This window comes from Balaenoptera borealis (assembly GCF_965194805.1).
Source record: "Balaenoptera borealis genome assembly, chromosome: X".
Taxonomy (NCBI): Eukaryota; Metazoa; Chordata; class Mammalia; order Artiodactyla; family Balaenopteridae; genus Balaenoptera; species Balaenoptera borealis.
In genome coordinates, this window is record NC_138881.1 from 37,371,594 (window position 1) to 37,394,562 (window position 22,969).

Consider the following 22,969-nt stretch of genomic DNA (forward strand, 5'->3'; position numbering starts at 1 on the left):
TTTTTTTTTTTTTTAATGCTATTCTTGTCTGCTTACATTCTTTTTATGTATGTATGTATGTATGTATGTATGTATGGCTGTGTTGGGTCTTCGTTTCTGTGCGAGGGCCTTCTCTAGTTGTGGCAAGCGGGGGCCACTCTTCATCGCGGTGCGCGGGCCTCTCACCATCACGGCCTCTCGTTGCCGAGCACAGGCTCCAGACGCGCAGGCTCAGCAATTGTGGCTCACGGGCCGAGTTGCTCCACGGCATGTGGGATCTTCCCAGACCAGGGCTCGAACCCGTGTCCCCTGCATTGGCAGGCAGATTCTCAACCACTGCGCCACCAGGGAAGCCCAAAAAAACTAAACTTTTAAATTGTTCTAAGTTTCTAGCTGGAAAATAGTGCAAGGCGGGCAGCTTATGCTTCAGCCTTTAACAGCAAAAGAGGTTTAACTAGGGCTGGTAATAGATTGCCCTCTGCTGGTCAAAGCGTTGCCAAAGAAATGATTCTCTACAGACTTTTTCTGTGTTAAAATGTAACTGTGGTTTCTTCTTTCCAATTTTCTCTACCAGATACTTCTGGCGATATGGAACTCCAGAGAACTTATATTTCCTGGCTTCAATATTTTATTTGTAGGTTTATTAAAACAATAGATTTTAGGCTGGCTTTTTGATGGAGGAGGAAGAAGAGACCACATGGTAATATTAGAAACTATACCACATATAGTACAATTTGAGAAATATCTAATAAGACACCAACACTTGTTTAGAGTGACACCTTAAAATGACTACTTCAAGTCTAATATATCTCTGTCAAAACATTATAAAGACGCAAGCACCAATATAAGCAATGATTCAGGCAAGGACCATCAATGAATGCTAAAATCCACTGGGTGAAAGTGGAAAAAATATATTCAGAGAGTCTCAAAATATGACCACCAGATTGCTGCCAACTCTCCACTGTACTAGTACTTTTCCCCTCTGTAACTGATAAGTAATTAATAAATTTCCAGATTGAAAACTGATACATTTTTGGTCACCAGGGACACTTGGTCACCTTTATCTAAAACAATAATCCAGATTCTGGTAGTAGCTAAGAATATGGGATCTGAAGTCACACTACCTGGGTTCAAATATAGGCCCTACAATACACCAGTTACATTACCATCAACAAGTTATTTATCCTCCATGGACCTAAATCTTCTGATCTAGAAAATGATAGTAATAATAGTATCCATCTGAGAGATATCTTAATTAAATATCTTAACAATTAAGTGAATATATATAAAAGCACTTCAGTGGTTGTCATTTATTTTTATTATACATTTTCTAAAAGTGGTTCTCAGGAAAGCTTGTTACTTCAATACTTGGGGTTCTTAATAAGAGAAAATAAATATAGATACTAACAGGTACAGGATGTAAGACCTCAGATACCCAACTCTTCCTCATCTTCCTTTGACATCTCTTTTTTTTCCCCTTGAATAAAGATAGTGACATGGAGCAGGAGATTTAACCTCAAGACAATTTTATCTAGAAATTCCAAAGAAGTGATTGGTAATAAAATGTCCAGGAAATGGTCTTGAGAAGAAAGGGGCAGTGGTGAGGTTTCTGGGCACTGATATATGATGTCTTTTTAACTCCCTAAATCTCATTGCAAGTCATAATCCAACGTGTATGTATGTGTTTTGTACCTGTGGCAATACAATGGCTTAAATTATTTTTAGAATTCTAAAATCAAATGCTTCATTTTCAGAAATTTTAATCTACTTTTGGCTTTTCAAAGAACCTGAAAACAAAAGGTAGGTTCTGAAGCATGATATGAACCAAACTTGACTGACTCAAAGACGTTGAAATTCAAAATTTGACTGTCCTCAAAAATATCTTTGCCTCATCTATCTAATCCAATGCTAAAATTTCCCTTTCCCTAAACCTGCTAATTTCCCATCTGTTTTCCAACTGCCACTTCTGAGGTCATTCCAATTCTAATGACTGTCACCATGTTTCTATGGTGTGCATTTCTAGAAGAAAATGTCTATCCAGTGCATTCAAGCCGATATGGAAAGACAAAAGCCAAAGGTGAAGTATAGTGAAACTCTGGCAGGTCCATTTAGTCATTAGACCTTTCTTACAAAGCTAATCACTTTTCTGTGCTATTATAAATTTACAAACTTTGGACTGTAATTTCTGCTGTTTTTTAATAGTTCTTGAGGAAAATACTCCCATGGTTTGCTGAGAAACCAGCTCGTAGCAGCAAGTAGAGGATCTCCACACCCTGATTAAGGGTGGGACAGCCATGATTATAGCTGCTCGTGGTAGACAGCAAGGGCCTGAGCACAGTGCAACTGGAGACAAAGACAGGGCTGTGGCCAGACACCACATCCTGAAGAGAGCAGGGGGGACTCAGAGAACCTTGAACAAACCACAGCTTTGAGTAACAGGTCTCTGCTTCACTCCTCCTAAAGGTAACTACTGGCTCGGGTGTGCAATGAACTGGATAAAGGCTTCCACTGCACCCCAACCCCAACTCCCCGTTGAAGAAATAATTATCTTTTGAATGTGAAGTTCTAATGTGGACTACATAAGGCATGTCTTCTCTTCCTGCACACCAGCCTCCCAACGCTCTGAACTTCTGATGGGTCAAATAGAGTGCTTAAAAGGCCAACTGTCGCCATTTTAGAAGACACTAGCTTGGGTAGCCCAAAATAACTGTCTAGTTGAAGCACAATGGTTCAGGTATGACTGAGCTGTCCTGTGTCTTCTGGGTTCTGGCTCCGAGGCAAGTTGAAAAGGGACCCTATCCTAACCCCAGTAATCTGTCAGGAAAGCTCTCATGCACCCCTGCTGAATACAGCTCACCATGGATTGTCAAAGTAAATTATAGCATGCCCGCCCTTTGAACCTCAAACATCTAAAAAGCAGGAAACTTCGTACAAGGCAGGACTTACCCTCTGGGGAACTACTCTAACACCTCAAGGAGTAAATCATAAGGGTCAGAGCAGAACACTTAGGAAGCCAGTATTTGGCAATGATATAGGAAGTAATTAGAATGGTTAGGCAAGAGCATTTAGACTTGAAACAGAAGCAGAACTGTGAAGAGAGGAAGCATGGGAAAGATGAATGAGAACCAAAGAAAACTGTAGGTGACCTAAATGAGAAAAGTCCAAGGGGCCACTTTTACACAGAACTTGCAATTCTTGAAATTTCTGCCTGACAAGTTGTATTTCTGTTAATCTTGTATCCTCTGACATTTACACCTTTTACCAATTGCAATAATACTTCCCAGTATGTTAGGAAAATATAAATAAAAATTTCCTTATATTTCAATTAGGGAACTCAAAATCACTTAAATCATAAAGAATTTATACTGACATCGATGGGATAAAAATAAGCTTACTGAAGTCCAAAGTTTTCAAAGAAAGAAAAAAATTGGGCTTGAGTTCTTCCAGTCAATTCTGCTACTTAGAGTCTAGAAACCCTGTCTGAATGAAATTAAAAGTATTCAAAACTTGATTCCAGTTTACTTACCATAAGGTACCCTTATTGACTCTAGAGAAAAACCAGTAATTTCTGCTAAGGTAGAGGGTGAGGTTGAAAAAAAACCAAACATGTGCCTTGAAGTTAATTTACTAGTTGTGTCACCTTGGGCATGCTATTTAACATCTTTGAGACTCAATTTTCCTCATGTGTAAAACGGGGCTACCACCACCCATCACTAGGGCTCTTACATGTAAAATGTTCTGCCTGGTACTGGCAGAGGATTGTTGCTCACCATGCATTCTCTTCTCTTTCCTTTCGGTTCCTTTGGACTGTAAGAACCACTCTGATTTAGTTTTCTCCCTTTCTAATTCATAGAGCACTTAAAGTCTGTACCACACATCACATATTAATCTGAATCTTGGCTTGCTTCTGGAACCGCTCTTGAATTTCCAGAGACCCTAAATTAGCTTGTGGTTGATATACTTCTGTGACCTCCACATGCCACTAGAAACACAGTAGGAACTCCAATAAATATTTGTGAATTGCACTGTTTAAGAAAACTACAGAGCACTAAAAAAAAAAAATCAAAATAGAGGAAGAAATGGTGAAAATTACACCTATCCAGGCATTCTTGCCCGATAAATTATCAGTCATCTGACCATCGTTTTGAGCAGTACTTCTGACTCTTCTTTGGTTCAATGGTTGATTGACATCTGTGGTAGCCAGCTTCCAAGATGGCTCCCAATGACCATCACCTCCTGATATTTATCCCTCCCACACTGAATCACTGCTGGCTTTGGGTGACCAACAGAATACTGCAGAAGTGACAGTGTTGACTTTAGAGGCTAGATCAAAAACAGGCATTGCAACTATGGCCTTGTTCTTTTTAATCACTTGCTCTGTGAGGACAGATGGCTGCATGACCTTGGGCAACTTATGCAACATTTCTGAGGTTCACTTTTCCTCACCTTTAAAATGAAGATATTTATTTCATAGTATTTATTTAACAGGGTATTGTGAAGATTGAATAAGACACGCATATAAAGCACATAACAGGATGCCTGGCACATAATAGGCTTTCATTAAATGTGGCTAATACTGGTGTGGTGGTGGTAGAAACTGCAGTAGCAGCAATTGATTGGCTGTGAGATGTGAAGGAAAGAGAGGAATCAAGGATGATTCCTAGGTTTTTGGCTTGAATAACTGAAGAAGTGATGGTGTCATCTACTGACTTTGGGGACAATAGAAGATAAGTTGTGGAGAGTAAGGACATTCTTTTTTCTTGGACCGAAGGTACTTAAGCCTCAAACAGGTAATACTAAAATTATCTTTCAATCACTTATAAACAGGATTCCTTTTCCATTCTTTCTTCTCTATATTATTTTGAAGTGTTTTTTTGTTCTAAATAATTCCTTCCTGGAACATGAAAAATTGTTGAAGTAAAAATGATAGGAATTCCAGAGGTCAAATTACTCTGCAATCAATGGCCATGTACCCCTGGATGAGTCACTGTTCTTAATTAAATGATGGCAAGCACTGCAAATGCAAAGATGAATAACAGCAGAACAAAATCCAGACACTCAGGTAGTCCTCACTTTTGTTTTACAGAGAAGTATTAGCAAACATTAGGAAGGATTTATGCAATCAACAAGAAATAAGATAAGCATCAGGGGTTATGAGAACTGGCAAAGTATGCTTATTAATTTTAAATGAAGATTTACTGATAACTAAAGTGCTCGAGCTTGATGAAGTTAGGTTTCTGTTCCCATTCTCAGACTCCCACTGGTTTAACTACCCAAGGAAGGGTAATGTGTGATGCAGGTCTGGCTCCTCAGCTGTACACACTTAGCTTTCATTTAGTTAATAGTTCATAGACTGATTAAACAATACTATACATAAAATTGGTTTCACAATTCTTTATATTGTAATATAACTATTGATTTTATTTGAGGCATATTTGGTCTTCGGATTCTGGCACTTTCCAGGACTCCCCAAATTCATTATGAAATGCTCCAAACAATGTACTACTTTGAAGCTGAATGGAGGCAGCACAGGACACTTTGAAGTAGAATAAGTTAGTTCATTAGTTAACCAAGATGAGACCCAAACCCCTGAATGTACTGCTCTGGGCCTCACTTCTTTATCCCCCAGCTCTATATTTGATTCCAGTAACCTGCTACAAGTAAGAAAACTTTGCATTTAGTTTCCCTTTATTCGTGATAAAGCTGAATTGCAAATAAGCCATCCACAAACGATTTTACAGACAAGTTTGTACCAATATTTTATTGGGTTACTATGGAGTGGTTCCCTCTACCACTGTATTGTACAAAACTAACTAGTCGTGGGGATTAAACCTTTGAACTTAACTTCTGCCAAGCATGCTAATGAAGTTAAATGAGGTGTAACCGGTTCATGAAATAATCAAAAGGAAGCACAGTATATATACTGTCCACTAATTTCCTCCCACTATAGAGATAGAGAAATGAGTTTGGTTTTTTTTTTTTGAGAAGGTAGTTGCTACATTCACCGTAACTATTGAATTTCTTCAATACTCTGTTTAATTTCCTTTTCTTCCCACTGCAGTTCGTGTCATGCAAGAATCTATTCACGCTGACTAAAACTGAAAGATAATGGAAGAGTGATGATCAGAGAAATTAAAATCTGAAATTTAGCATCATCACCCTGAACAACAGAGCCTTGGTTGGCATAAACTACTCATAAAGGTAAGACTGATCACTTTTAACTTAAAAGTTAACTCTATAAAAACTCTAACAGGACTAAAATGTTTAAGTTTTGAAAACTGATCATTAAGAAAGGTCAGCATGTTAATTATATAGATAATTGTTAGTAACTGAAGTTAGAATTGTAGACTTCTTTCATTTGTCAAATTAGCAGAGGCACAATGTGTTACAGGAGTGATTCAAGACAAGACATTCTGCTGAGGGGAATGCAGACTTGTACACATTTTCTAGAGAGCAATTCTGTATATATAACATGATTGTTATTTGATTTCTTAAGCTTTAGAGTATTTTCTAAATTTTAGAAAATAATTATCTAGCAGTTTTATAATCAAACTTTACTTTTAAAGGAGAGGTACACAGTAGATACAAATTTGATGTTTGGGAAGCTAAAGATGGTCAACTAGTTGTCGTTTGTTATAGTGAAGGTTCCTATAGAGTTTCGATGTCATCTGTCTGATAAAGCTAGCCTCTGTGAAAGTCTTTTTACCCCTCTTCTGTTCTGAAGCATTTGCTAGTAGAAAAGCAAGGCAATGGTAATGAATAATATGAGATAACAGATGCTCTATGTGGTGGTCTCGTTTAAAAAAAAAAAAAGGAATACTATCCATTAATACAGAAGCACCACCTTTATAGATTTTAGTACATAATGCATTATCTACACAAGGCAGGGGCTAGTGTTTTTCTTTAACATCATCATAAAAGGAAGCTCCGTTCCTTATGTAATATAAAAATTTACTTTGATCAGATAATTTTTTCTTAAAAATTGGCTAATTTCACTCTCTGACTGATTTTTTTTTAAACATCTTTACTGGAGTATAATTGCTTTACATTGCTGTGTTAGTTTCTGCTGTATAAAAAAGTGAATCAGCTATATGTACACATATATCCCCATACCTCCTCCCTCTTGCATCTCCCTCCCACCCTCCCTATCCCCCCAACTAGGTGGACACAAAGCACCGAGCTGATCTCCCTGTGCTATGCGGCTGCTTCCCACTATCTATCTATTTTACATTTGGTAGTGTATATATGTCCATGCCACTCTCTCACTGCGTCCCTGATTGCTCTTTTCATGGGCAAGGTTAGTCCATTAATATTTATTTTGATGATTTCTATAATCTTGCTTTTTAAAAATATTTATTCCATATTTTAATTGATTTTTTTCATTTTTGTTCCATCTCCCCACCCCCCAGTAAATTAGAATTTCAGCACTCTATTCCTATTTTTTAGGTGGTTACCTTGAAATTTTGTCATGCGTATTTAACTTGACATATACTAAAGTGAAACAGTATGTTATTCCCACTCCCAAAGAGTACAAAGACATTGGAACATCAAGTTAGATCCCAGTCTTGACTTGCATATTATTCTTGTCCAGCACTTTCGTTCTATCCTGTTTTAAATCCACAAATTTGAAATTACTCTTAAAATACGTGACCATTTTTGTTTGGATTTACATAAATGTTTACGATTTTATTTGCTCATCATTCCTTTTTGCATTGCAGACCATCCTTTGGGGAGCATTTTCTTTCTTCCTAAACTACATCCTTTAAAGTTCCTTTAGTGATAGTCTCTTGTTGATAAACTCCCTCAGGTGGTGTTTATCTGTAAATATTTCATTTCAGCCTCAATCTTTTTTTTTTGAACATCTTTATAGGAGTATAATTGCTTTACAATGGTGTGTTAGTTTCTGCTTTATAACAAAGTGAATCAGCTATACATATACATATATCTCCATATCCCCTCCCTCTTGCGTCTCCCTCCCACCCTCCCTATCCCACCCCTCTAGGTGGTCACAAAGCACCGAGCTGATCTCCCTGTGCTATGTGGCTGCTTCCCACTAGCTATCTATTTTACATTTGGTAGTGTATATATGTCAATGCTACTCTCTCACTTCGTCCCAGATTAACCCTCCCCCTCCCCGTGTCCTCAAGTCCATTATCTACCTCTGTGTCTTTATTCCTGTTCTGCCCCTAGGTTCTTCAGAACCTTTTTTTTTTTTAATCTGACTGATTTTTAAATCAATTCCAATTTGCCAGGCTGTACTGGATTCAGATACAAACTCACTCTGAAGCATATCGACCGTTTTCTAAATAAAAATTGCAAAGCAACAAAATAAAATGATAAAGACACTGGTAGACATTAAGGGTCTCAGTACTTGAACCTAGAGATACTCAAGCTTTCAAGCCTTTGGGTGAAGATTGGTTTAAAAAGTTATTTCAAAATTATAATGGTATATTTTGGGAAAAATCCCTATTTCTATAATCTAAGATGCAGAAAATATAATCATGATTCTGAAGAGGGGTAGAGAGTAAAATATTCCTGAGGGGCTGGGGGCATACAAGAATCTCAGAAGGCGGTGGGTAGTAAAAAGTTTTGTGTTTATCAAAAGAGAGAATGAGAAGAAAAAGATCGAGAATCCCTATTCTAGATTATAAAAGAGTGGAGAATGTGGTACTTAGAAAGGTATGGTGAAAAATACAGAGAAATGAAGCACATTCTGAATAGAGCTCATGATTTTTATTTGACCAGAATCCAAAAAGTTTTCTTACTTCCACCTGAAAGAAGTAAAGGCATGAGAAAAATAAGAATGAAAAGGAGTTTGTATGTATACCTTTTGAAGCAAGAAATATTTAAAAATAAGACATTAAAAAAGCAAAATCACACCTGCATTTATACTGATTAAAATATCTTCTAAAAAAAAAACTTCTCTGAAAAACCAAGATACTAAATTACACACAAAGACACATGAGGGTGCTCTAACCAACAAGCAGTAGCAACTATAGTTTTGACACAGAATCTTAAACTAGATTTTTATTGAAGTATGATAGATTAGCATTAAATATTTGAAACAAGAAATTACTGATGCCATTTGGTAAGGACCCTGGGATTCTGGTGTCTATCCTTGGTCACTACACTTTCCTTCTGTTCAATTCAGGATCTTGCCTGACTGTTTATGTAGAATTAAGTTTACTTCTGAAATATGAAAAATGACTTTTCTAATAGTATTAGATTATAGAGAAGTTCTTTAGCCATGAAAAGACACCATTTTGAAAAGTATTTATGTACCATTAATGTGGTAATTAAAAATCGGTCTTCTATTAACATGGCCACAAAATACTTTTGCAACACTTTCCTTTGGCTAGTATGTGCCTTAAAATTTTTTAAATTACCTTTCTAGGCTAAAAATCAATTGTCATTTACAAATTGCCTTAAAATCTAATATAAGAATTATAAATTTCTCTAGTATAAAATAATAAATCTCAGGCATTTAACTATTTCTATCAAATTTTGTTTTTTAGACAAAGGCACCATCCACAATAATCAACTTTCTTTTATTTCAATTGGACAATCGTGATTAGAAAAGGTGAGAAGGCATCTATACTTTCCCTTTTCATCCAATATATTTGTTACTATTTTATCCAATGCTTTATAAAAAAACTATTTAGCTGAAATACAATCTATAATTTTAATACTAAATATCTGCAATTCTGTTCTAGTTCCTGTGGCAAAATTCAAGGAAATCTGATATAAATGAGTAACAACTCAACATGTATTCAACCATCCATGATCTCTTCCATGGCTTTACCGATCATTTATATCTTCCTTTGTATCATTGGCCTCTTTGGAAATTCTCTCTCTCAGTGGGTATTTTTAACAAAAATAGCTAAGAAAACATCAACGCACATCTACCTAGCACATCTTGTGACTGCAAACTTGCTTGTGTGCAGTGCCATGCCTTTCATGGGTATCTATTTCCTGAAAGGTTTTCAATGGGAATATCAATCTGTGCGATGCAGGGTGGTCAATTTTTTGGGAACTCTATCCATGCATGTAAGTATGTTTGTCAGCCTCTTAATTTTAAGTTGGATTGCCATAAGCCGCTATGCTACCTTAATGAAAAAGGATTCCACGCAAGAGACCACTTCATGCTATGAGAAAATATTTTATGGCCAGTTACTGAAAAAATTTCGCCAGCCCAACTTTGCTAGAAAACTATGTGTTTACATATGGGTAGTTGTTCTAGGCATAATTATTCCAATTATCATATACTACTCAGTTGTGGAGGCCACAGAAGGAGAAGAGACCCTGTGCTACAATCAGCAGATGGAACTAGGAGCCACGATCTCTCAGACTGCAGGCCTCATTGGAACCACATTTATTGGATTTTCATTTTTAGTCGTACTAACATCATATTACTCTTTTGTCAACCATCTGAGAAAAATAAGGACCTGTACATCCATTACAGAGAAAGATTTGACTTATAGCTCTGTGAAAAGGCACCTTTTGGTCATCCAGATTCTACTAATAGTTTGCTTCCTTCCATACGGCATTTTTAAACCCATTTTTTTTGTTCTACACGAAGGAGCGGACTGTCAGCAATTGAATTATTTAATTGAGATAAAAAACATCCTCACCTGTCTTGCATCAGCCAGAAGTAGCACAGACCCCATTATATTTCTTTTTTTAGATAAAACATTCAAGAAGACACTATATGATCTCTTTACAAAATCTGAGTCACCACATATACAACCCTCTGGTTGATTTCTGAATGGAAAACAACACCAAACAGAAAAGTGTTCATGTAACTCTATTAGGGACCCTAAACTACATGATTAACAGGTCATAGTTTGGTTGATAATAGGCACCAAGAAAATCTCTTTGGCTTTTAAAAATAAACAAACAAACAAGCAAACATAAAACTCACTTTACGGTTCTACTTATAGTGAAAGTTGAGATGGCAGAGAGTTAACAGAGGCAAAAGTCAAGCATATTGAAAGGATCCCACTGCATATGAAACCAACAGACCATTTTTTGTTTAAACTCAACCATGGATGCTTCTATTCAAAACAAAATACGTCACAACTATAGGATAAAGAAGCAAATGGTTTATGACTTTTCTACTTTTTAGTAGTTAGAATACAAGGGTCCATCTATGGGTAATGTCTTGTTGGTAGCTTTAAAAATGAGTAAAAGAAAAAAGTGAATAAGAAATTTCCTCATTTAAGTCCTATCTAAATGTATGAATAATGTACTGTAAAAATCCAAGGTTTTATTTTATAAACACATTATTTATTTGGTGTTATCTGGTTCATGATCCTGGGAGAAGCAATATTCATTGATTCCAGTATTTATTAAGTAGATGTTATTTATAAATATGCTTAAATATTTGGATTAGGCTTTGTCAAAATAAAAATGAATATAATGTCATTACATGCTGATCTTCATCACATTTTGTATATTTTCCTCTGTATTCAATATAAATAATGTTATTAATGACAAACAGTACCTAGCATGTAAATATGTTTAATTAATTTCTGTGAAATAAATGAATGAATGATAGGCAGTATAACAGTATCGTCGTTGCAAGACTGGTCTCTGGAGTTAGAGTCCCTAGATTCAGTACTAGTTCCACCTCTTATTTAGCTGGGCAATCTTAGGCAAATCACCCTCTTTAAGTGTTAAGTTCTTCATTTGTAGAATGAAAAAATACTATGTAATTCATAAGTACTATGATTAAACCAGATGATGTTACTATTATGAGTAGCTATCCTTTACTAAGTACTTGCTGTTGTGCCAGGCACTCTGCTTACATGCTTCACATGCATTATTTTAATCATCACAACCCTAACGTATGCCAATTTACTGATGAAAAAACTGAAGTGCATAGTTAAATAAGTCACCCAAATTTTCTCCAATATCTAAGTAAATATTTAAAGGGGAAGCCTTTCTGAATGGTCATTTCTTTCTTCCACGCAACCTTGTCACAGTAAGACAAATGATGATGGCTGTATTCTGTATTATATATATTATAATTTAAAATAAAAAAGAATGTGTGTTTTATCTTCCTAAAGAGATCATAAGCACCTTTGGAACTTTAGTCTCTTTTCTATTTCTACTCCTATGGTACTTGCATTCTCTCTGCTCAGATAAGAACCAAACACAAACAGCTGAATAAAACTGAAGTTGAATAAACCTTAACTGTAAGCTGTTACTTCGTTAGAGACTGCTTAAAGACTCATTTATTCTCTACATGGTAATTTCTTCAGTGCTCAAAAAGTTTAACGTTCACATGGCACTTCTCAGTCTTTAATCTCATAGCATGTTTCCGTTCTAGAATTTAAAATACAGAAACAATTCACTATACAGATTCCTCAAGAGTCATGTGTTCAAAATCACTAGAGGTTTTTCCAACACATCTGTGCAATTTTCATTAAAAAAGAATAGAAAACAGTAAATATTTTTTCTCCTTTTTTACTTCAATGTTTAACTGAGAAAAGAAAATGTTCAGAGAAACATCAGAAAAAACACATGCTGGCTTCAAATATTTACAGTATACAACTATTCTTTTATAGTAGCAATCTTATTTCTGCCTGATTATTTTTAATTTGCAGAGACGAAGGAAGACCTGGGAACTCCAGGTGACTCCCTAAGTGCTGGCTGTAAACAGGGGTGTCCAATCTAGTAATTTCATAGACATGAGAATCACATAATAACTCAAAGTCGACCAGGAGACTTCCCAAGACATCCAGCTTTCTCCACAGTTACAGCAATACTTTTATTCTTACATAAGTTTTAAAACCAGAACTCATTAGACTAAGAGGAATTGAGAAGATGATCAACAGCTTTCATTTAACATAAGCAGTACTGTATCAAATCTCACTGCACTTAGGAGTTCTAAAGATATATGTAACTTGTAAAAATCAATATTAAAAAAATCACTTTATATCACCACTATTTAAATAAAAGATAAAAGATATTACACCAAAGTAGAGTTTCCTACTTAAAAAGTTTCCTATTTAAAAAAGGCAGGAAAAGAGATATGCAATTTCTCAAGTTACTCATTCTGATAGACAACTTCTGTTTTAATTCTCTGTACTGAGCTTATTAATCACCATGTTTATCTTTACACCATAGATGCTTTCGTGAATAGGTGATTGTAAATTATGTTGAACTTTTTGTGTAATTGAAGTACCGCCTACTTAATGTCATGGCAAATATTTTATATAAGGTATCCCTTTCTAAATTTACCCTAACTTTAAAGTGTGAATTTCAGAAAAACAATGTTTTTAATTAATGTGTCCATGAGTTATAGTCAAACACAATTTCAGAAACCTCAAATTTTGACTTAAAGATCAACAAGATTATATCTTAACAGGCATGATAAATGTTTATTTCCCCTTTTATCCTTTCATACATACACTCCCATCAAGACAACTTGCAAACTATTAATCAGGAATACGTACCATTAAGACTAGACCAGCAAAATTAAGGATGTACTACTCAACCTGAAAGTGAGTTTCTATTCTGTGAGTAGAAGAGGAAGATGTTGAAGAAGGAAAAAATTTTCCTCTACCCCTGTAGGTTCTCCTGGCTGGTCTAAGAGTCAAATTAACATGAGACAGATTAACAGGAGAAAAAACAAATTAAATTATGTACCTATGGAGGTTCCATAGGAATATGAGGCCCAAGGACAAGCTGGGCAATTGGAACTTATATGCCATCTGAGAGAAGGAGAAGGAGGTAGGGGTTTGGGACTTCAAAGGGGTCAAAGGGGAGGAAGGCAACTCACACGGAGATAGAAAAACAAATGTTTGGTAAACAAGTGCTTGCTACTCCATGCAAAGACAATGGAACACAGAGAGGACCTTGGTGTCCCCAGCCTGCTCAGCTCCCCCACCATACCAGCCCATATTCTTTGCAGACATCTCTGGTGATAGTACTCTTCCTAGACCAGGCCCTTTAAATCCTTTCAGGCGCTTAAGGTAAAAAGAAAGACTTCCTGAATCTTGTTTCTTAAAAACAACCAGCCCCAAATAATCTTCAAGCCAAAGAGATACATTTTGGGGGTGGCAAGTTTTGTTCCCCTACAATGTCAACCCTGTTCTGATTTGGTAAGGACGACTGCAGCCCACCCCTGGCTTTGCAGTCTGCAGGGTGGAAGTTGTTATGAACAAATGTGTGAAGACAAGTTGAAAGGAAATCTTGCTTGGCAAACCACAAAGGGAGCACAGAGGGACACTGGTAATTTGCTAATAAGCATTTCAATCCTGCAGCCCAATGCCATGAACCTTCTCTGACCGCCCCCAAATTCAAAGTGAGTTGATATCAGTGGCAAGAGTTACTACAGCTAGAAAGGCTTTATACCTGACAGCACAAATGCTCTGGCTGTATCATACATGCTTGCTACCGTTGGCTAAAAAGGAAAGGAGCAGTGAAAGGATTCACATCTGTTAAGCAAAAGAAACAGTCATTCTTTTCTTCTCAAATCAAGGAGTTGATTTTTTTTGAAGGGGGGTGGGTGGAAAAAGAGAAGCAAAATCATCTTAAATTTATCTTGTATTTCTAAGTATTAAAACCCCACTTTCAAGCTGAACGTGTACATTATGCTCACAACAACCTTACGAAAGTAACGCAGAAGGTAAGCCTGTGTGCTTATTATAATAAAGAATAGAATAAGTAAGTTTTCATTTTAAGGAGAATTTCAATATTTTATATAAACATGAGGGACTTTTGGGAGTTGTGGTGAGAGATGTAAAAGAAATGTCAAGAGCAATAGAGGAAGAAATACCGTAAGAAATCCACAATGCTATGGCAACTAGCGTGATCTGATGAACACCCATTTATAGTGAAGTCTGGCCTTAAGCTGGTGAAAGGAGAACTGATACCATAAGGGGACCAGAGAGCAGCCAGGCGTGTTCACGGGTTAGCGAGGAAAACCATTTAAAGGAAGCACACACAGAAATGCTTGGGCGGAGGCTCCTGGCTGAGCGGCTGTGAGACTGGGGTTTTGCAGTTCTGAGAACTAAAAACGGAGCCCCCAGACCTCCTGGGCACAGGCCCTACTCAGAATAGAAAGTGATTGTGTGTACAGCAGTTTGCTCTCAAAGAAGCTGCTTAACTTCAACTTCGTTTATTAAAACAGTACATCAGTAGGTCAGAGCCACAGAAAGGTCTACGGCTTGCTTGTCTCTCCACGCCCAGGTGATGCTTTGTGAGGCTGTCTCTGGGAGTCAGGAGACACAAGAAAATTTCAACTTTCACTGCTTAACAGAGCAAATGAAGGCAGGCAAGGAGCCAGGAGTTGCATTTACCTTGAAAACTGTTCTATTTCTTTCTAAAGTACTTTTAATTTAGGAGTGAGAGGAAGAAAACACTGAAACATAATGAAAGTTACCACATCCTTTCATAAGAAAAAAAGGAATAAAATACATGCCTTAATTAGTGCCTGTAGGGAGTCAAAACATGAGAAATATGCCATTATGACAGTGGGTCTCAACTGGGGGTGACTTTTGTGCCCCAGGGGACATTTGGCAATGTCTGGAGACATTTTTGAGTGTCACAACTGGGGGGAAATGCTACTGGCATGTAGTGGGTAGAGGCTGGGTAGAGGCAACAACACACAGGACAGCCTCCCACAACAAAGTGCCTGGCCCCAAATGCGCATGGCTGTTGGGAGATGCTGTACTACGATGACACGCCTTCCCAAATTTCAAAGGATTATATAGTTATTTTTTACACAATTTCATGTGAAACTGCTTCTCGAAAGCGAGCAGTTTCCACTACAGGTCACATGGCACCATATACTCAAATCTAACCTGATATAACCAAACATTTTTAGACTCAGGTATTATGATTTCAAAAAGAAATGTGTACCAAGTAAAGAAAAAAGTATTATTAATATAATGTTAGGACCTTTGGGAAACCCAATGCTTTTGGATCAATATCAAGAACTTGGGGTGGGGGGGGAGGTGAAGGAGGGAGGGAAGGAGAGAGAGAGAGAACCAGAACCAGGGAGAAAATGAGAATATTCTTGGCTAGCTGAAACAGATGATTAAATAATCTAAATATTTCTCAAAGGAATGGAATGCTGCAATGGTCTTCTATTTTCTTTACTAAGTACAAGGGAAGAAAATTTTGACAAAAACTACAGAAACCAAAATCTACATACAGAAGAAATCTATTCAGACAAGTCACTGAATATACAATATCTGAATGTGAAGAAAAGCTACTAGGCTGAAAAATTAGTTGTTATTAGCAAAAACAGTAACAACACATCAAGTGAAATTTTAAATTATTAGCCATGTGAAATGTATTGTTATTAAAGATCACTACATTGGAAAACCCCTATAATAAGGCCTTGAACGAAACTACTTTGGGTTACCTAAATTACTGAAATTGTATTAGCAAATCCTGTTGACATAACCTTCAAATATATCTGGAAATCTACTTTTTTACCACCTCCTTGCTACCACTCTGGCCCTGCCAGGCAGGACCATCTCCTGTTTCCCAAGCTCCACCCTTGAGCCCCTATTCAATGTATCACCAACAAAGCAACGTAGTCCTGTTACCGTGGAAAGTCAGATCATAGTTCATCTTCGTTCAGAACTCTCTGGTGAATCCTCATTTCTGTCAGAGTAAAAGTCGAAGTCCCTTCCCTCCTTTCCTCTCTAACCTCATCTACTATCCACTCTCCCCTTTGCTCACTGCGCCTCAGCCATACTGGCCTCCTTGCTCTTGCTCAAAAGGGCACTTATGCTCCTGCCTTAGTGCCTTTACACTGGCTGTTCTTTTACCCAGAACCCTCCTCCTTCGATGTCAGTTAGTGCACTCTCTCTCTCTCCTTCGAGTCCTTGCCAGAGGTCAGGTTCTCAATGTGGCCTGCTTGATCACCCTATTTAGAATTGCAACCCCTTCTCCAGAAGTCCCTACCTACCCCCTTGGCTGCTCTCTTTTTTTCTGTAGTCCTTTTCACCTTCTAACCTACTATACAGTTGACTGACTTATGCTCAGTGATCAGTGTCTGTCTCCCTGAACTAGAAAGTCAGCTCCACAGGGGCAATGATTTTGTCTGTTTTGTTCATTGATGTAGCTCCGGTTCCTAGAATAGTGCCTGACACATAGTAGGCTCTCGATACATATTTTTGGATGCATGTCTTAAGAAAAATACACCCAAGTTCAAATTTACCAATTAGCTAAATGTGAGTATTACATTTACCCATGCGAAATGTATAGATTTCAGGTACTGAAATATAAAGAATATCAACAATAATGTGTGCTCTGTGTTGAGAGTCTGCTTCCCAACTCAACAATGGTGCCTTTTCTGGTGGTTTCTTCTTATTAACTTGCAGTTTCAGAATCACTTCTCTCTTCCCTTCCTTAGAATGTTTCTGGATGCTTCCTCAAAATTATTTGGCATGTGCCTTAGACACAGTAAACAAATTTATTAAAATCCAATACAAAACTAACTTTGAGCCTTTGCACACACTATCCTGTTGCTTGAAACGTCCTCTCATCCCTGTGTAACTCCCCCATGACTCAAGACTAGGCTCAAATGTAACTTCCTCCATGAAGTTTCTCTGACTCTGTCTTTTAATTATATTTCCCATCCCGTACCTTGGACGATAATTATTTGTTTTGTCTATCTGTGAAGATGGCCACAAACAAGTTCTCCTATTCTTGTGCACATAGGTTGCTCCTCCAACTAAAAGGTGCAACCTATTTTTCCTCCTCTTGAATCCAGGCTACTCTTGTGACATTTTGACTAACAGAACGCAGAGGACAGGACACAGTGCCAATTCCAGGTCAAGGCTTCAAGAGGCCTGGTAACTTCCATTTTTGCTCCTTTGGCGCCATGAGACACTGTCCTGCTAGAAAAGTGGGCCATGAAAGGGGGAGAAAGACAAAGAAAGAGAGAAATGTTCTGAATGAGAGACTATGAAGAGGGCCTAGCCAGCTTCCAGCTGTTCTATTCACTTCTGCTGAGATGCCAGAAAAGTGAGTGAAGCCTTTGTGGATACTAACCATGCCGCCTTAGCCAACAGCCTGTGAAACAGAATCAGGCAGTCCCCATCAAGCTCTGCTCAACTGCAGAACTGAGAGCAAATAAATGGCGATTGTCGTTGCAAGTCACTGTGTGTTATTCTGTAGAAGCTGGTAACAGATACACTATCTCATCTCTCTACTGAGACCATAATAATGCCTTTAGGGCTCCAAGCACAGTATACTGCATGAAGTAGGCACTCGGATATTTGTTGAATAAATCAATCAGAATGTAAGTTAGAAGGTGAAGCACAGCATTCAAACATAACTACTTTGGGATTTTATTTGGTTTTGGATTGTCATTATATCAAATACCATGGCTAATCAAAAAGCTAACTATATTATTGAAAGTATTACAGTACTGTTGTCAATCATATGATATTGATATAATTACCTTTCAAGAACAGAATTCAAACTAAAAGTGCTTCTTTCAACTTAATAACAAAAAACCCAAACAATCTGATTAAAAAATGGGCAGAGGATCTGAATAGACATTTTTCCAACGACAGACAGATGGTACATGTACATGAAAAGATGTTCAACATCACTAATTATCAGGGAAATGCAAATCAAAACCACAATGAGATATCACCTCGTACCTGTTAGAATGGCTATCATCAAAAGGTAAGAAATAACAAGTGTTGGTGAGGATGTAGGAAAAAAGGGAACCCTCATATACCGTTGGTGGAAATGTAAATTGGTGTGGCCACTCTGGAAAACAGTATGGAGGTTCCTCAAAAAAACTAAAAACAGAACTACCATATGATCGAGCAGTTCTACTTCTGAGTATTTATCTGAAGAAAACAAAAACACTAATTTGAAAACGCTAGAAGAAAAAACACTATGTGCACCCCCCACATCACTGCAGCATTATTTACAATAGCCAAGATATGGAAACAACCTAAGTGTCCATTGATGGATGAATGAACAAAGAAGATGTAGTGTGTATACACACACACACACACACACACACACATACATATACACATACATACACAGTGGAATACTACTCAGTCATAAAAAAGAACAAACTCTTGCCATTGTGACAATGTGGATGGACCTTGAGGGTATTATGTTAAGTGAATAAGTCAGATACAGACAGACAAATACCCTATGATTTCACTTACACGCTGAATCTAAAAATCAGAACAAATGAACAAACAAAACAAAACTCACAGACAGAGAGACCAGAATGGTGGTTGCCAGAGGGGAAGGGGGTTGGGTGGACAAAATGGGTGAAGCGGGTAAGACGTACAGACTTCCAGCCATAAAATAAATAAGTCAGGGGGATGTAATGTACAGCCTGGTGACTAGTCAATAATATTATATTGCACATTTTGTAACTTTGTATGGTGACAGAGATTAACTAGACTTACTGTGGTGATCATTTCACAGTGTACACATATATCAAGTCATTATGCTATATACCTGAAACTAATATAATGTTAAACGTTAATTATATCTCAATTTAAAAAAATTGCCTCTTGAGCAAAAGTGTTTTTAACACAATGCTACTCTATGAACTAAGAATCTGTTTTACACATTTTAAGTTTTCAAATTGTCTTTTTTTTTTTTGGCCATGCCGGACGACACGTGGGATCCCAGTTTCCCAACCAGGGATCAAACCCACGCCCTCTGCAGTGGAAGCATGGAGTCTCAAACACTGGACCACGAGGGAAGTCCCTCAAATTGTCATTTTTGTCACTATATATAAGGAGATATACTTCACTCTGTATACATGCATTTTCTTACATTAATTAAATGCAAAAGAATGACACAGCACGTTGCAATCATTGACCATTCCCTCCCCCCTTTATCTTTCTACACTTCTTACTCTCTTTGTTTGCATAACTGAAGAATACTTCCTTATAAAAGTGCTATGTATCCACTGGGTTGTTTAATGTTGAGTGGCGATAATAATATCATTTTCCTATCACCACATTTGAAAAGAATAAGACATTTGACAACTAATTTACACTAATGTGTATTCTGTGCATTTCTCCAATTATTTTTCATTGCTATTATAACATTCCACCAGATTGATCTGGAATTGCTCATGCTTTCCCTCAGCTTTTAACCACAAGAATTTCAGTTAAAATTTCCCAAACGTTATAGAAAATTTAACTAAATTCTACTTAATTTTCTTAACCATTAAAATACATTAAAGAAGCCAGGCCTTTGATAATACATCCTGAGGGAAGGAGAGCGCCATATCTGTGGATGCTGCGGGTTAGAGAGAGGCCAGTGACAAAACAGGAGCACGTGAAAGTAGACAACAGGGCCAGAGAGACCACAGGGGCTCTTAGTGACTCGAGGCCTTGAAAGGGGGTAGGCATCAGGAGGAAGGCCCATGATTTCTTTTCTTGCATGCCTCCATGTCCTGCCTGACACCTTATAAGCCAGGGACCGACAGTTCTCATAAACTTGATACTGGGATTAAACAGGCACAAAGATTGAATAATGGTAATATTCATATTCCTAAGGGTACAAACTATATTGCATTTATAATTACGATTTCAGACTATTTTAAAAAACTCTCTGCAAAGAAAATAAAATGCTGACTATTCTACATTGCAACATTAAGAAAATGTAAGTGTGTGATGAACTTTTACTATATAAACCAAACTCTAATTTCCCCCCAATTAACTTAGTATAGGATATTGTTTGGTTCTTTCTATTTGTTGGATTTTCACACTTCTCTCTTACACACATAATGGCAAAGGAGGAATAACAGAATTTTAGAATGCGTGTACATTTTAATAAAAATAAGGAAATTGAAATGATAAAAAAGTGCTCCTATTAAGAACTAGTACAACTCTCCAAATATAAACCAGTTAAACAAATTTTTATTTGTAAGTAAAATTAACTTTAAGATACTCTTTATAAGACATTAAAGAAAAATTTCTGATTCTTATCATTGCTATAAGTTTCTATTCACAAATATTAAAGTTAGTGATAAAAATGACTTACCTTCACATCCCTGTGAATTATGTTGTTATCATGACAATAGCGTAGAGCTTCCAGTATCTGTCTCATGTAATGACTGTAGAAAAACAAAAGAAATCTAAAACTGTAAAAAAAAACCCTTATATTTTTAAAACTTAATGTACAGTGTCCCTAGTTTGTAACTCCCACCTTCATACTCACTGCCCACGGACACTTTTCATTTGAGTAGACAAGATTGGTGGAATGTGCAGCTTAGTAATGAAAAAGTTGTTAGATGCATAAGTTTATGAGCTTTATGAAGAATTAATGTGTTCTGTATTTTCTGAGATATCTAAGTCAAAGGAATTTCACACAGTTCATAAGTAAAATAGCTCTGCAAACTAAAAATTCAAGCTTAAAACATGAAAAAAAAAGTCTTCTGACACTCAGTTAATTCTACTTAGTTACACTGGATTGCTATTAAGTGACCAGTGCTCAGAGGTACACCAAGGATTCTGACTAAAGGGGTGGGAACCTTTTATCTGCCAGCAGAGGCTGGCTCTCTGTCTTATTTCCATTTAGCTCTAAGGACAAACAAGAAAGAAGAACCCTCTTATGCCTCTACAATTTCTTTTTGCAACATAATCAAGTTTTAGTTGGGGCATCCTTGAACAAAGCAGAGTTCCTTCTGGGCCTAAGTCCTAGGAAGTCAAACTCCTCACAAGGTCAGCAGGGTCCACAGAGGCTCTGCACTGGGTCCAGGTGAAGAACAGAGGAGCGAGCATTTTAAAGAACAGTCCTTAAAAATGGTAACAGGGTCAAATAGCCACAGGGTGTGACAAGAGCAGTTCATTCAGTATTACTTCAGAACTTACTTCGATTTCCTTCCCTCCATTCTGAAGTTCTTCTGTAATCCCACTGTTTCTTCTTTGAGGGTCTTTTTCATCTTCTCTTCCTCTGAATTTTATTCCCTTCATATCTGTCGTTTTTCCCCTACTATCCCTCTTCCTTTCTCACTTTCCCCTTTTCCTTCCCAACTAGCCATGACACAGAAATGCAATATACTTAACATTAATTATTGTTTAGTATTTATTGCATTTTGGTTTTTTCTATCCAGATCTTTTATTCCCCACACTTTAAAATAAAAACTAAATAATTTAATGGTACTTACAAATGACCTTGTGTGTGTGCTTGTGACTCAAGATCAACAAAAATTTTCTCCACTCCTGCTTTAAAATTAAAAGACATTTCCATTGAGTTCCCTCTTTGGTATGCTACTATCTAGCCAAACTCACATCAATGTCCCTCTAATTAGCATATGCATTATTTCATGTATTAGAATTGATCAGAAGGTTCTAGTTTAAAAATGAAAGGCAGGGGGGAAAAAAAAACCCAGGCTTTGTTCCTGTACTTATCATTGTCTCCTCACAACTGGGCTCTAAGCAGAAGGAGCCAGGCTCCTGCAGTTGTGATGTTCAATTTTTCTTACTTTGCAAATGCACACATGGCGGGTCATGGTCACATACTCTTTTCCTGGGCCAGTGCAGTTGAAATTAAGTTTCTGTTTAAGTTAGGGGTTCTTAACTTGGTGTTGTTGCCCTTTCCTGATTCAAATCATGCTTTGGAGGATCTGTGACCCCCCGAAATGGCAGAGATAACAAGTGTGAAAAACTCTAGTTTCTAAAAACTCTAAAGCATGCTACAAAGGTTAAGTCTATTATTATCAAATTTAGTCAAGATTTAGGAACAGCCTATTTGTGCATCTAGGTGTGAACATTGGAATAGTAGGTAAGTTTAAGTTAGGTAATATGGACCTAGCTTATACCTAACAGCATGACTACTTTGGATACTTAGCACTAGGACAGCCACTTCTATCCTTAGCCTGAAGAAAATTCTAAAAAAAAAAATTCTTATCTCAAAGTTTTATTTAAAAAGAAAAAACCTCAATGAATGAGCATTTTTAAATCCGAATACTCAATTATTTAACCTAAATATACATACATATTAGAATCTCTGTGGGGGCAGGGTA

The 22,969-nt window shown here is 37.0% G+C and overlaps 2 protein-coding genes across 11 annotated transcripts in view; one reads left to right on the forward strand and one right to left on the reverse strand.

The window, feature by feature from the left end:
* GPR82 (G protein-coupled receptor 82) lies at nucleotides 1-20,976 on the forward strand. The gene is made up of 2 exons (XM_082378234.1): nucleotides 1-6,180; nucleotides 9,495-20,976. Exon 2 carries the CDS (start codon nucleotides 9,727-9,729, stop codon nucleotides 10,735-10,737), a length of 1,011 nt encoding a protein of 336 aa, XP_082234360.1. The 5' UTR covers nucleotides 1-6,180; nucleotides 9,495-9,726; the 3' UTR covers nucleotides 10,738-20,976.
* The window catches only part of CASK (calcium/calmodulin dependent serine protein kinase), a 394,779-nt gene that overhangs the window by 161,067 nt on the left and 210,743 nt on the right, over nucleotides 1-22,969 (reverse strand). For all 10 annotated transcript variants that reach the window (XM_082378094.1, XM_082378100.1, XM_082378096.1 and 7 more), the window contains exon 5: nucleotides 20,986-21,058. In XM_082378094.1, the coding sequence (XP_082234220.1) occupies nucleotides 20,986-21,058 (73 nt within the window). The remainder of the gene's footprint in view (nucleotides 1-20,985; nucleotides 21,059-22,969) is intronic.